General features: G+C 38.6%; 1 protein-coding gene across 1 annotated transcript in view; it reads right to left on the bottom strand.

The window, feature by feature from the left end:
- Positions 1 to 12,441, bottom strand: part of PDIA6 (protein disulfide isomerase family A member 6) — a 36,335-nt gene extending 23,894 nt beyond the window's left edge. The window contains exons 1-3 of the mRNA XM_044663639.1: positions 12,362 to 12,441; positions 3,939 to 4,080; positions 212 to 269 (exon numbers count right to left, since the gene is read on the bottom strand). Of these exons, the coding sequence (XP_044519574.1) occupies positions 212 to 269; positions 3,939 to 4,080; positions 12,362 to 12,380 (219 nt within the window). The 5' untranslated portion in view covers positions 12,381 to 12,441. The remainder of the gene's footprint in view (positions 1 to 211; positions 270 to 3,938; positions 4,081 to 12,361) is intronic.
- Between the last annotated feature and the right edge of the window lie 1,848 nt (positions 12,442 to 14,289).

Here is a 14,289-nt window from a genome sequence, read left to right on the forward strand (position 1 = left end):
AAATCAATGATAAAGACAGACTAGAAAACACAGAATTCTTAAGGATTCAACATGGGCTTGACATTCTGATAAATTCAAACTGTACTATATAAACCAATCACATAGCTATTGCAAAGTTTCCTTTCAGATTAAACACATTTAATGTGATTATCTGAATGGAAATGTACAGAAACTATTTTCTGAGACACCTTTGGAAATGGTTGAAACTTACTTTTAATGCTGTTGCTGCTTTCTTCCATTCTGGTGCTAACCTTTGGCAATGACCACACCTTCATGGAGGATGAGGGGAGGTAGAGTAGAAGAAGGGTAGGAAAACCAAGAATCAATGATTAAAATTACTTTTTCTCTACTTATAATCACAGAAAGAATTTAGACTTTTAGAAATTATCATTGCTTCAATAAGAATGATGCTAAATTCTATCTAAATGGCTTGAATAAGAATCAAAAGATCTAGAAACCTGAATTTGGGACCTTAAAGAGTCCTTATCTTATCCATAAGAAAACTGAGACCAGAGGAAGTAAAGTGATTTGGCCAAGGTCACAGTTAATGAATAGTAGAGCTGAAATTCCATATATCCCAGGTTAGTATTCTCCAACTGGTAGGTTTTATGCAGGTGGGGAGTCAGGATTAAACTTTTAAAAACTAATTTACATTAGTCAAATCATATTTAAAATAAAAACCATATGGAATATCTATCTGTTAACAAGAATAATGATTTTAAGTTATAAATTTAAAATCATACCTCAGCTGAGAAATATGGTATAATATATTTTGAATCACTTGTATTTTTCAATCCTAATCTTTTAGTATTTTGTAATCAATGATCCAGATATAGGTTATACTTTACTGATGGGCACTGAGTAAAATACTAATCTAAAATCCAAAGTACCCAAAAATATCTTGGGATGAGGCTTTGATTTATTTACAAATATACTTTTTTTTTTTTTTAAACCCTTACCTTCTGTCTTGGAGTAGGGTAGGCAATGGGGGTCAAGTGACTTGCCTAGGGTCACACAGCTGGGAAATGTCTGAGGCTAGATTTGAACCTAGGACCTCCTATTTCTAGGCCTGGCTCTCAATCCACTGAGTTACCCAATTGCCCCCACAGTATACTTTTACTATGTAAATTTAGTCACATTAAGAAATTAGACTTTTACAAAACTATGTTTGAGTTATATAAATATCTTTGTCCAAACAGGACCACAATATTTCTAGCCCTGTCATTATATATCAGCTGTGTACATCAAGATATTGTACTAGAATATTCAGAATGTGTAAATAGCAAAACCTTCTAATTTGATATTGTTACTCTAATTTCTATTAACATGCATTTTTGTCAGTCAAATGGTAAATTATCTTAACAACAGTACTCCAAAACTTTTTTTTTTAAATTTTTTTTAAACCCTTAACTTCTGTGTATTGGCTCCTTGGTGGAAAAGTGGTAAGGGTGGGCAATGGGGGTCAAATGACTTGCCCAGGGTCACACAGCTGGGAAGTATCCGAGGCCGGATTTGAACCCAGGACCTCTCGTCTCTAGGCCTGACTCTCAATCCACTGAGCTACCCAGCTGCCCCCCTCCAAAACTCTTGATAGCTATTTGATTCTGGGCAAAACCTTCCACTTCTATTTGCCTCAAAGACTAAGACTTTAGTATAGTCATAAATGACTCTGTGGAAGGAATTCCTAAAGTTTCTATAAAGGTGAAATCAGAGCCTCACTATGGTTCTGTATTAACAATAATATCCCATATGCTGCACTGAACAATGAAGATCCTTTCTCAATTACTCTATCACTACTACATAATTTTAATGTCAAGTCTATTTATTATAATACAGTCTACAAAAGGGCAATTCACATTTGTTAGATGTTACACTATTAATCATGCTATTTTAATGAATATCAACAGAATCTCTTTGCATTCGAGTATTTCTACTGTTATTTGATAACAAGTGATTAAACCTATAGCCTAAAATTCTAATACCCAAGACCAGTAAACAAACTAATCCTAAAATGTCTACAGTATCTACCCTATCAAATTTTAGATGATTATTCATTATATTATATTTATATTAGATTAATTCTATATTGTAACATTATAAATATTAATCATATAATAACTGAAGTTATATTAAAAATTTGAGATTTCATTTTACTTTTAAATCCACTGATATTTTCTTTAACAATACGAACATTCCAACAGCCTACTTTACAAAGTACATCCCATCCCCTCAAAGAGATTATCTATCAACTGACAAAGGAAGACTATCTTTTAACACTGACAGCACAGTGTTACACTAAATGGACATATGCAACCAGAGTTTATTAGCACTGTATGATTCTTAGAAGGAAATGTATGTTTTATAATCTATAATGTTAAGTTTAAATTCTTTTGAGAATAATTTCAGGATAAGGATCTTGCCATCTCCCCAGAATCCAGATGATGGACCTGTTTGGTGAAGGCACCAAAAAGATGCCTGAAGACCCTTCACTGGACCATGAAGATCAAAATTGAACTTTGGGGTGCAGTTGATTGAACTATGGGGAGTTGAAATTGAGTTGAATGTATTGTTTTGAATGTACACTAATATGCCAATAGGGGACTGCCCCCAAATGGTTTTTTGTCAATGCGGCTAGTTTATCCATTTGTTCATCTATTTCTTTTATCCCCCAAATTCCTAAAATTTAGACGTTGTCTATGTTTACAGATCCAGGGAAGAAAAAGGGTCAACCTTTTTTTTGCTGGATCTCAGGGGGAAATGTTTGTTTTGAATTCAGGGAAGTGCTATTTGGAAGTGTCTAGCAGACTCTCTATGGACACGTGGGGGCTTTGAGACTACATTACCCATGATTCCAATGGGTTTCCGGTCTTTGGGCATAGGGACGTCAAAGGTCCCCAAGCGGGGGGGCAGCTTAAATTCAGAGGAGGGCCTAGAGGAGATCTCTTGGTTTTCCTGAGTGGCTGGCTGGCATAGGAGAGGGATAAGACGGGCTCCAGCGGTAAATTTAAAAGATAGTCAGGCGCGGTCATATATATTTTACCAACATGGCCATGGCTTTAATTAAACTACTAATTTCTCTTATTATATCAGTCTTTATCATTTTTTAATCTTAACAGCACAAGCCTTTTTTTCATCTAGAGTTTGTGATTTCATGAATGCATAGCACTTCTTGAGAAGCAAACACCTACCAATGCAGATCTGTAGCTGTCCCCTGTTTAGAGAATTACCTGGGGACATTGAGAAGTTAAATGATTTGCCTATGGACACATAACATATTAGAAGTGGAATTTTAATTCAGATTTTCCTAACTCTGAAGCTAGTTTTTTATTTACTATATTGCTGAAGACATGTTTTTAATTAAATGTTTTCACACATGGTATTCTTTTTTTCTAGATAAAATATCACACTTTATCTAGGATAAAAATCTTGAGTCTCACTTATTTTATTTTTCTTAAAATCCTTCCATCTTAGAATCAATACTCTGTATTGGCTCCAAGGCAGAAGAGCAGTAAGGGCTAGGCAATGGGGGTCAAGTGACTTGCCCAGGGTCACACAGCTGGGAAGTGTCTGAGGCCGGATTTGAACCTAGGACCTCCTGTCTCTAGGCCTGGCTCTCAATCCACTGAGCTACCCAGCTGCCCCCACTATTAATTTTTAAACAAAGTTCAAGTCCTATATGTATACTCTTATCCCAATATTTCCTAGGTTTAAAAAAAAACAAACTCCTCTATAATAAATACAAATACTTTTTCTCTGGACCACTCTCCAGTATCATTTATATATTTATAACCATATTACTACTTTACTCAGTTTCCCAATTATCTTCCATTAGCCTTTCCTTTGGTAAACAATTAAACAACTCAACTTCAATTTTCTCATTATTGTTTATAGCAATACTTTGATGCCACAGTGCTTATAAGTACAACGTGAACACTTACCATGGAGCATAGAATTCTATGAGCCACAAACTGTTACTCTGAATAACTTCACGGTTGAAACTAGAAGGAGTCAATTCTATCACATCATCACTAGAGGAATATAAACCATTCACACCCAGAAAGAAGGCACAGCTTATCAGTCCTAGAATAAAAACAAATAGAATAATCAAAAAGGTACAGAGGAATTAGCAGTCAGCTTCCTACTTCCTCCTTCCCCCAGTGTTAGCTCCATACAAGACCCCTGACCACTTACATTTAGAAAACCCTGCAATGAGTTTTCATCATGAATTAAAAACTACAAATGGCAACAAACTTTATAGCTACATTATGGGCAAAGTGGGTTCCTGATAGTTATCTTGAAGACCTAACATTATGCCACAGCATTCATCTCTGGCAAAAAACTTGGGTACAAGATAACTAGCTTCAAAGCTCTTTTAGACTATACATATTCAGAAGCCAAGGCTTCCATATACACCATTTTTTTTTTCTGTGTAGACTGCTGAATAATTTAAAATTTGTTTTTATATGTTGTATCATTTGATACTCATACTCTCATTGTAAAATAAGACAAGAAAATCAAGGCCTCAAAAGGTTGACACTCAGCTAGTAAATGGAAAAGTCAAGATAAAAATCTAGGTTTTCTGAGTCCTGCCTGTTTCTCTGCTTTTCCATTACATGATACTGCCTTTAGTGTGAGAAAATGAATGGTACAAATGGAAAGAATATTTATGTGGGAAGGAAAAAGTGTAATAACAGTAATAACAATAGATAGCAATATATATCTCTTTTAAGGTTTGCAAAAGGCTTTACAAATTATCTCATTTTTATCCTTACAACAATTCTGGGAGGTAGATGCTATTAACTTATTCCCATTTTACAGATGAGATGTTGGGCAGAGTTAAGGAACTTGTCTAATAAGTGTTTGAAGCCAAATTTGAACTGAAGTCATCCTCACTAAATGTATTCTCTATCTACCAAGAGAACTCCATTCCTCTGATCAGGCTCTTCTCCATGCTTATAATGTCCTCCTTTTTAGCTTTCTCAACAAATATATCAAGGTACAATGTTGGTAGTAGAAAGGTGTAAAGTTTCTCTGTCTTCTTAGGAACTTGCACAAATAAGTATAATACAAAAACAACCAAGTCTAAAGAAAACACTGAATAACTTGGGGGGGGGGGGCGGCAGCAACAGAGAAATCAAGGAAAGCTTCCATCTAGGAAGCAGCAGATGAGTTGAAGATAAGATTCTGAACAGACATGAGGTGGCAATGAACTGAGAATAAATGGATGAATGTGAAATTAGAAGCTAATTTGCCAGCATGACTAGAATGTATAACAAGTTATAGGTAGTACTATAAAATATGTCTGGAAAGGTGGAGGCGTCCCCAGATATTAAATTAATTTAGAGTCTTAAATATTAAAGAGTGAGGCAGTATTTTATCCTGTAGGCAAAGAAGTGGGGAAGATGACAAGGGAGATTTTGAGCAAGAGAAGTGACATATTTACTAGAAGTATTTGTCAGGTCTGCAGAAGATAGACTGAAGGGAAGATACTAGAAGGCAGGGAGGCAAGTAGGATATTATAGTGGTAGAGGCTAGTGATGATGAGAATTAAGGGAAACTGATGCAAATGAGAGATATGTTGGGGTGGTACAATCAACAAAATTTGGCAATATGATTAGATCTGAGGGAGAAAAATGAGTTAAGGATAATTCTTAAGAGTATGAATATAAGTGACCAGAACAATGATGTGATACCCTCAACAGAAACAGGGAAGAGCTTGGAAGAAGAGTGATAAGTTCTGATTCTGACATCTTGAGGCAGAATATGCCCACAGAATATCTTAGAATAAATATCTGATAAGTCAGTTGCAATCCAGCACAAGCATGGGAGCATGGGCAATGATTTTGTAGATTTGGGAGTCATATATACAGAAATTATCTGAGAGAAGAAGTAAAGATAGAGGCCTAGGAAACACTTATCTTAAGAAGAGGGCAAGAAATGGAGGATAAAACAACAATGGAGAATTGAAGACATAGAGAGGAAGAAAACCAAAGAAAAGTGTCTAGAAAGGGTTAGTCAATAGTCAAAGAGGGCTGAAGCTTTTAAAAAAGGTCATTAGATCAAATAATTAAAAGATCATTTTAGTAGAGCAGTGGGACCAGAAGTTAGATTGGTAGAAGTTGAATACATAATGAGGAAGGAGAGATTAAGAGAGCTAATAATTCTATGATTTTAGAAGTTAAAGGGAAATATATAGGATAACTTGAGGGGATCATGTCAGCTGAAGGTTTTTTAAAGGATAAGGATAAAGTAAATCTGACCATTTAGGTAGCAGGAAAGATTTGGCAGATTTAAGATGAATGATAGAGATGATCAACAGGAAAAATTCTGGAGATGGATTGAGAGCTCCAGGAGCTTTCTTCAAATCAGGAGTAGACAATAGGTAAAGCTTCAGAGGTATGATATAGGAAAGATGATGTTAATAGGGCTTTATTTTCCTTAATAAAGGCATCCTCTTGAAGTTCACCTCAAATGTCTTTTTTCTTCATGAAACCTTTGTTTTTCATCTCTCCAATGCACTTGCATAATACTGTCATCTTTGAAACTTCTCCCAACTAGAATGCTTCCCAAGGGCTTGTATTTATTAGCATTGAGATCTCATCTAGAACAGAGCACATAGTAGAAGCCTGATGTTTTTTAAGTCAATAACTTAATTTCTTAATGCCATCTCAGCACTAGCTTAAATAGAGTTGCTCTCTCTCAAACCATCCTTGAAATATATTAAGCTCCTGAGATAAATATACCTCAAAGCAAGATCTGCTTTATATATAAAACTCTTCTGTTCTATTTTCAAGCTAGACATAAGCTTAATCATTTTCTCTGTGGATTAGAGGCCATAGTGACATATCCCATTCAAAGTCTTTAGGCTTAAGTAGGGGGGTAGAAAACTGAAGGCCTCTCTATGACTCCTATCATTAGGAGTAAATTTCTATAATGTATAGACTGTCCATTTGAAGGTGCTTTGCATTCTAGCCTTTCTATTCAATGATAATACTAATGGATATAACTTCAGGAAAGCAGCTGTTTTAGTAGCTAGATGGCATTTTGCTGATTCCTTTCAAATGAGGTTCCTTACATTCTTTTTTAAAAATTATTTTTATTATTTTAAAAATTTTCTATTTTAAATCCTTAACTTCTGTGTATTGGCTCCTTGGTGGAAGAGTGGTAAGGGTGGGCATTGGGGGTCAAGTGACTTGCTCAGGGTCTCACAGCTGGGAAGTGTCCGAGGTCAGATTTGAACCTAGGACCTCCCATTTCTAGGCCTCTCAATTCACTGAACTACCCAGCTGCCCCTTACATTCTTTTTAAAAAAAAATCCTTACCTTTCCTTATAATCGACATTATGTATTGGTTCCAAGGCAGAAGAGAGTGATAAGGACTAGGCAATGGCAATGGGAGTTAACTGACTTGCTCAGAGCCATACAGCTGGAAACTAAGGCAGGTCAGATATGAACCCAGGATCTCCTGTCTCTAGGCTTGGCTCTCAATTCATTGTGCCACCTAGCTGCTCCCAATTCCCTACATTCTTGACAACTAATGGAGTTTCCACTAACTTAGAAGGTTATCGTGTATGGAGGATTAGAAATTAAACAAGGACCTCAAGCAAAGATCACTGTCTGAAGGAAGATTGACCAGCTTCAATTTACCTCCATTAGAAAAAACTGAAATTCATACCAGATTGAATAATGATCAAGGAATTAAAAAGAAGCTATAGCAAATCATTGCTACTGCAGAATTGGGTAATATGTCAGCCAGAAGCCCACAGACAAAAGGAAAGGGAACCATCATAAAGCCAAGGCCAGTACCAGCACACATAAATAAGTTGGTAGCTTTCTGTTGTAACCAGAAACACACGGAGCCGATAGGTTTGTGTGTCTGGAGGTAGCAACAGCTGCCCCCACCCCAAAAAGCCCCAGGATGAAGACTGGAAGCTGAAACAGTGTTACGACCAGAGTAGTCCAGGTGAAGTTCTTTAGCACTTTGTTCTGAGAAGCCACTTATGATCCTAAAGAGAAAACGCTGTGAATATTAAGATCTAGAGGATCACAGAAGTTGGATGTCAGCATAAGAAATCCTGATGACTCAGGAAGAGAACACACAAGAGGCAGAGCTCACTCCTGGCTCAAAATTCAAGTTCAGTAACTAAAGCTGGAAGGATGGTGAGATGTATAAAAAGGAGAGTAATGGTAAAAATGGCAAGCATAAACTCAGAGAAAAAAATGGATTTTCTACAAGTACTACATGAATATTTAGAAATACTTAAAAATAAAAGTTCTAGGGGAAAGAATTGGGAGAATAGTTTAGAAAATGTGGTAAAACCTTACCCAAGAGACTCCCTGAAAACTAGAACAAACCAGGCAGAAATTATTAACTCTATAAACAGGGCCAAAAATACTAGGAAAAATTGAAACTGAAAAAATAAAATGTGAGGTACATGATATCAAAGACGACTAATAATTTAAGACTCATTAGATTCTCTTAAAACCATTACAAAAAGTTTACTTTCAAGAAGTCACAAATAAAAGCCACACAAATCTATTAGAACCAGAGGGTAAAGTGAAAACAGATCACCTCATACAAAATGGCAAAGTACCAGAACTACCATAGCCAAAATCAAGAGCTTCCACATCAGAGAAAAAATACTGCAAGCCTCCAAAAACAGTTCAAGTCTTAAATAGTCAAGATTACAGAGATCTTAAGAGTACTCCAAGACAAATTATAAGCTTACAATCAATAATAATTTACCGGGGGCAGCTGGGTTGCTCAGTGGCTTGAGAGCCAGGTTTAGAGATGGGAGTCCTAGGTTCAAATCTGGCCTCCGGTCACTTCCTAGCTATGTGACCCTGGGCAAGTCACTTAACCCCCACTGCCTAAGAACCAATACATAGTATTGATTCTAAGGTAGAAGGTAAGGGTTAAAATAATAATTTACCCTGCAAAGGTAAGTATAATTCTAGAGGGAAAACAGTATTAATAGAATAGGAGATGTCCAATCACTTATTTTCTTTTAAAGCTTTACCTTCTGTCATAGAATCAATACTGTGCATTGGTTCCAAGGCAGAAGAGAGGTAGGCAAGGCCCCCCCCCCCCCCCAGCCCGGCGGCCAAACGACTTGCCCAGGGTCTCACAGCTAGGAAGTATCTGAGGCCGGCAAATCACTTCTGATGAAAAGACCAAAATGTAAATTTACCCAAGGAACTGGAAAAGGCTGTATGATGCAGTGTTAACATTATAATGGGAGGAAAGTGGGAGAGAGGAGAAACAAGTATTTTTTCAGTCTTAATGTTTTCAGAGAAAATGAAGTTAGTAAGAAAAAGGATTTGGGGGAAGACTGGTTCTGATCTGAGGGTTTTAAGAGGGGCAAATGAAGGGAAGGCAAAAAAGAATACACTAGTGTTGTGAGGAGAAAGAGAATGTATTTTGCTGTTTTTCAAAAGCGGAGAACATATAAAAACTGAGGAGAGAGGCAGGCATCAGAACCTCACTCTTATCTGAAAAGGAGAGAGGAGCTTGAACACACACAGTTTTATGCATAACCACAAGGAAATAATTAGGAATAGGAAGGTGTGGGGCTAAGAGGGAAAATTTAGAGGGGAGAGGGAAAACAAGCAAACTGATTGTGAAGATGTGGTTAAAAGGGAAAAAATATCTAGAACCCAAGGGGAGGGATTCATTAATGGCTGAATAAATCATGGTATAGGAATGTAATTTTATTCTATAATTTATAAAAAACACAAAAAATATACTTTTAGAGAATCCTGTGTATTATTGTTAAAGAGTTCAAATGGATGGATTTCAGAAGAACAATTCATACAAATATAGCAACAGGAAGAAAGAAAAACAACTTTGAAAGAACTCAGATCAATGAAAGGACCAATCAAGTCTTCCTATATGAAATGTTATCCACTCCCTGAAAGAGGTGATGAAGAGACACACATTTTTGCACATGGCTTGTGTGGATTACTTTAGCTTGATGATGTCTGTTACATGGGCCTCTCCTTTCTTTTAAAGAACCAGGCGTTTGGGGGCTAGAGAGGGTGGTAAGGGCAATCAAACGTTTTCCTTTAAATTTTTTATTATATTTATTATTATTTAACATTAGATTTAAACAATACATTTAATACTACATTTAATATTACATCTATTATAATTTTTAAAAAGCTTGTGGAATAGAAAATCACAGTTGCATATATAATCCTTTTTTGTGTTCTTTTTAATTTATTTCTTATATCTATATTATTCATTCTTAAGTGAACAATCTCATAAAACCAAAACCCCCAAATTCATTCAAGCAAACAAATGATAAATCATGTTTTCATCTGCATTTCTACTTCAACAGTTTTTTTTTTCTGAAGGTGAATAGCATTCTTTTTTCGTAAGCCCCTTAGAATTGTCCTGGAACATTGTATTGCTGTTAGCAGCAAAGTCTATCACATTTGATCATTCCACAATATTGCAGTTACTTTTGTGTTGTTCTTTTTGGTATCTAAGTTTCGAATTTTAAAATTATTATACAAAGGAGAAAAATCAAAGGATAATTCCTAGACCATAATACCAGGCCCCCCAAAGAATCCCTCATAAACCAAAGATGACAAAATAGGTTAATTTCTAAACTGACTTGTTTCTAAATTTATTCCATCCTTAGTTATTGATAAATGCAGTTAGTAAATATCTCCATATCTAAGTACCTAGACTTCATGTGAGCAGATGATTTAGCATCTGTAACTTCTATTTCCCTACTACTGAATTCAAGGAGGTCGATATGCTGGCTCAGGGAAGTCTCATTAGGGATAATTCCACCTTGCTAAGACAGTGATTTCTAAAACCACTTATATTTTGATGATTGCTTACCTGGTAACTAGAATTTCTCAAAGAAATTTACTGAATACAGAAATTATCTTCTTCTGTTAAATGTAAAGGACATCAGATTTTGAATCAGAGGACCTAAGTTTAAACCCAGGATCTTAACCTGTGTGACACTGGGCAAGTCACTTAACTTTTCTGGGTCTTTGTTTCCTAAACTGAAGATGATGAAGTTGGACTATGATCTCTAAGGGTCCCTCCAATTCAAATCAACAAGTATTTATTAACCAATTCCTATGTACTAGGGGATACAAAGATAAAAAGCAACCCTTGATGGAAGTACAGGTACATAATACACACACTTATTCACATTATGCTCCATGCAAAAATCTTTCACCCAACCTTCAGTTCAAATGTAGTATTATGTGGAAAGGCCCCAGATAAAAAAGGGTCCCTTGAACACAAAACTCCATATTCCTCTCTTTACAAAATACATATATGTTTGAAGAACTGTGTGGTATCCCCTACCTGCCTTTGTGTATCCACAAAATTTAAGTACAAATAAAATTAATCTGCAACAAATTTTTTCCTATCCTATTCTTTCAAACACATAGTACAAAAAGAATGAGTTCAGAAGTCCCTCTCTCACACTAAGTGAGCCCACAGTTTGGTTCTCTGGGGCCCAAAAGAAGTGGGGAGTCTTAGCTTCTCTTAATAAACATAAAAAACTTGTCAAGGCAGAACGAGCCAGAATATTAAAGTTAAATCTTACTGGGCCAGTCATTCCTAGAGGTGAAAAGGTACAAAGCCCCGCCCCTCCATGCATAAGAGTGTTAAAAGTTTTGCCCTGGGCCTCCCGGCCCACCCAAGAGTGACACCCTTCTCCACCAAAGGCAGAACTCCCCAGACTACTAGGTCTGAGTTCCTCCCCACCCCCCAAGCATCTCCCATCCACAGAGGATTTGGTCCCTAGTCTTAACTCTTGCTTAAACGCAGCTCACAGACATCATCATTCCCACTCCAGGCCCTGTGGGAAGGGCCTCCGGCTTTATCCTCCCTCTTTAAACACTGCTTTTACTCTTCAAGGGGGTGCTCTGGGTGGGTTCCTTCCGGTAGCCCACCCTAAGTACACCAAACTCAAACCTGTTAAGATCGGTTCTTCCCGACCCCCCTCCCCCCTCGGTCCCGAAGTCCTTCGCTCATACTCTCTCCCAACACTCTCCGCACGGCGCCCCCCATATAGACATTCCCCATCCCCGTTCCCAACGTAGCTCATCCTCACACGCAGCTCTTCCCGCTCCTTCCCTCCCACTGGGCGGGCGGACAGACAAGAAGGCCAGCCGGCCGCCCTGCCGCGCTCCCCCGCCCGGAGCCCACTCAGTCCTCGTAGCTTCTTGGTCGCGCCCCTGGCCGGGCGGCCCTTCACAATGGCCGCGAGGAGCGGAGGGGGAAGCCGGCAACCTGCACGCGCTTCTCCCCTCCTCATCCCCCCCCATCCCTCTCCCAACGGCCCACTCCCGCGCGCGCGCGCCCGCCAAGCCGGCAGCCTCACGCCTACCAAGCCTTAGGCCGATCATGTTGAGGAGCACCCCGGGGGCCCCACTGCAGTCAAAGCCGCCGCTGTACCACACGCTCAACCGCTCCTCAGCCACCCGCCCGCTCTCTACTGAGCACCCCCACCAGTCCAGAGAACCCCGCCCTCTACCCAGGAGGGGCGGGTAGGAAGGCCAGGGAGCAATAGCGGCGGGAAGTGGGAGGGAGTGAAAACTCTCGCCAAGCCGTGGCTGCACCTTATTGGTCCACGCGGTCTTCGTTTATTTGAATAGCCAATGGAAATTGGCCGGGTAGAAAATCACGTCTTCATAGACAGTGAGTGGGGGAGGGTACCTAACTTCAGTGCCCAGCCTCCTGCCGTTTTCACGTCTGGCTCTTTTCGGTTCAGATACTCAACCCCGCCCTTTCCCCTCCCCCGCCCCGCCCCGTTCCGTCCTGTCCCGCCCCTCCTCTTCCCATCCGGTCTCTCTTCTACTTGGCTTTTTTAAACCTCGGTTTCTCACTGCTTTCCTTTGAATAATTAATAATTATAACACAACATTCATATAGTGCCTTCAGGGGTGCAATACGTTCTCTCTTCTAAAATATTATTCTCCCTACATTGTGAGATAGGTCCTACTATTCTCATTTTACAGATAAAGGAATAGGTTAAGTAATTTACCCAGGGTTGCGTAACTGCAAAGTATCTAAGGCAGAATTTGAATTCTGGTCTTTCTTGATCTTGCCACTTAGCTGCCCTGATGATTTTTATTAGACCAGAGGAACTTATCCATACAACCTTTACCCCAACATAGATCCCCATCTAACTATCTAATTAAAGATCATTCAGCCTATATACTATTCTGAATTAATAGTGTGGAGAACTCACTTCCTCCCTAGGCAGTGGTAATATAAAATTAATTTACTGAGCATAAAGTGTGCCAGATTTGCTAGTTCCTGTTCTGGGGAAACCTACATAAGTGAGTCACAAGTATTCACGAAGCTTTTACTATGTGACCATTTGCCAGGCACTGTGCTAAATGCTGAGGACATAAAGAAATGTGGTCTCAATACTCAAGGAACTTCTTTTGAATCTTTTCTGGTATCTTCCTCCCCTTCCCCAGCTTTCCCAGCCTTCTGAAGCAGAGGGAAGGGAAGGGAATGGAAATAAGCATTTATTTGAATTGGATAATACAATTACAAATATTGGATAATATTTGTAAAATGACACAACAGCCTTGCATCCTAGGCTCAAACAAAGGCTATGTGTTAGGGTGATAGGCCTTCCCCCATTCCCCAGCTAGGCTGACATTTTGAGACCAGACACACATTCTCTCTCTCTGGGCTGGTACTTGAAGCCTTTCCAGCTTGGGAGGACCTGCCAGAACTTGCCTTCTTCTGTCATAGCCTTTGAGAGCTGAAGGTCACCTTCATGCCATGAAGAGGTATCAGAAGAGGACTATACAAAGATTCAGCCAATATTCCATGATCCATTTTTCTTCCTAAGAAAGAATGAGTTTTTCCTTGGCCCTGGAGAACCCAATTACTTTATTAATGGCTAAATGTTAAGTATCTTGGAATTTTTGGATGAAGTTCTTATTGGTTGTATGACTGGGTAAATCAATGAGTCCATTTAAGTTTCAGTTTCTCTATCTGGAAGATGAAGGGGTTGGTCTAGAATCCTGCCAGTCCATTGGAGTTTCATGCTCTGTAGTGGAGTTTGAATGCTTGGCAGTTCAGCTCAAGAAAGAACCTCAGCTTCTGGTACCTTATCTTGACAGCTGATCTTCAAGATCTTCTTGAGACAATTCAAATAGAAGCGATTTAATTTCTTGGCATGGCACTGGCGTATTGTCTAGGTTTTACAGGCATACAATAATGAGGTCAACACAGCATAGAGCTTCAGTTTATTAGGCAGGCTAATACTTTTCTCCCACATTTTCCTTTGGAGCC

The sequence above is a fragment of the Gracilinanus agilis genome, chromosome 2 (assembly GCF_016433145.1).
Source record: "Gracilinanus agilis isolate LMUSP501 chromosome 2, AgileGrace, whole genome shotgun sequence".
Classification (NCBI taxonomy): domain Eukaryota; kingdom Metazoa; phylum Chordata; class Mammalia; order Didelphimorphia; family Didelphidae; genus Gracilinanus; species Gracilinanus agilis.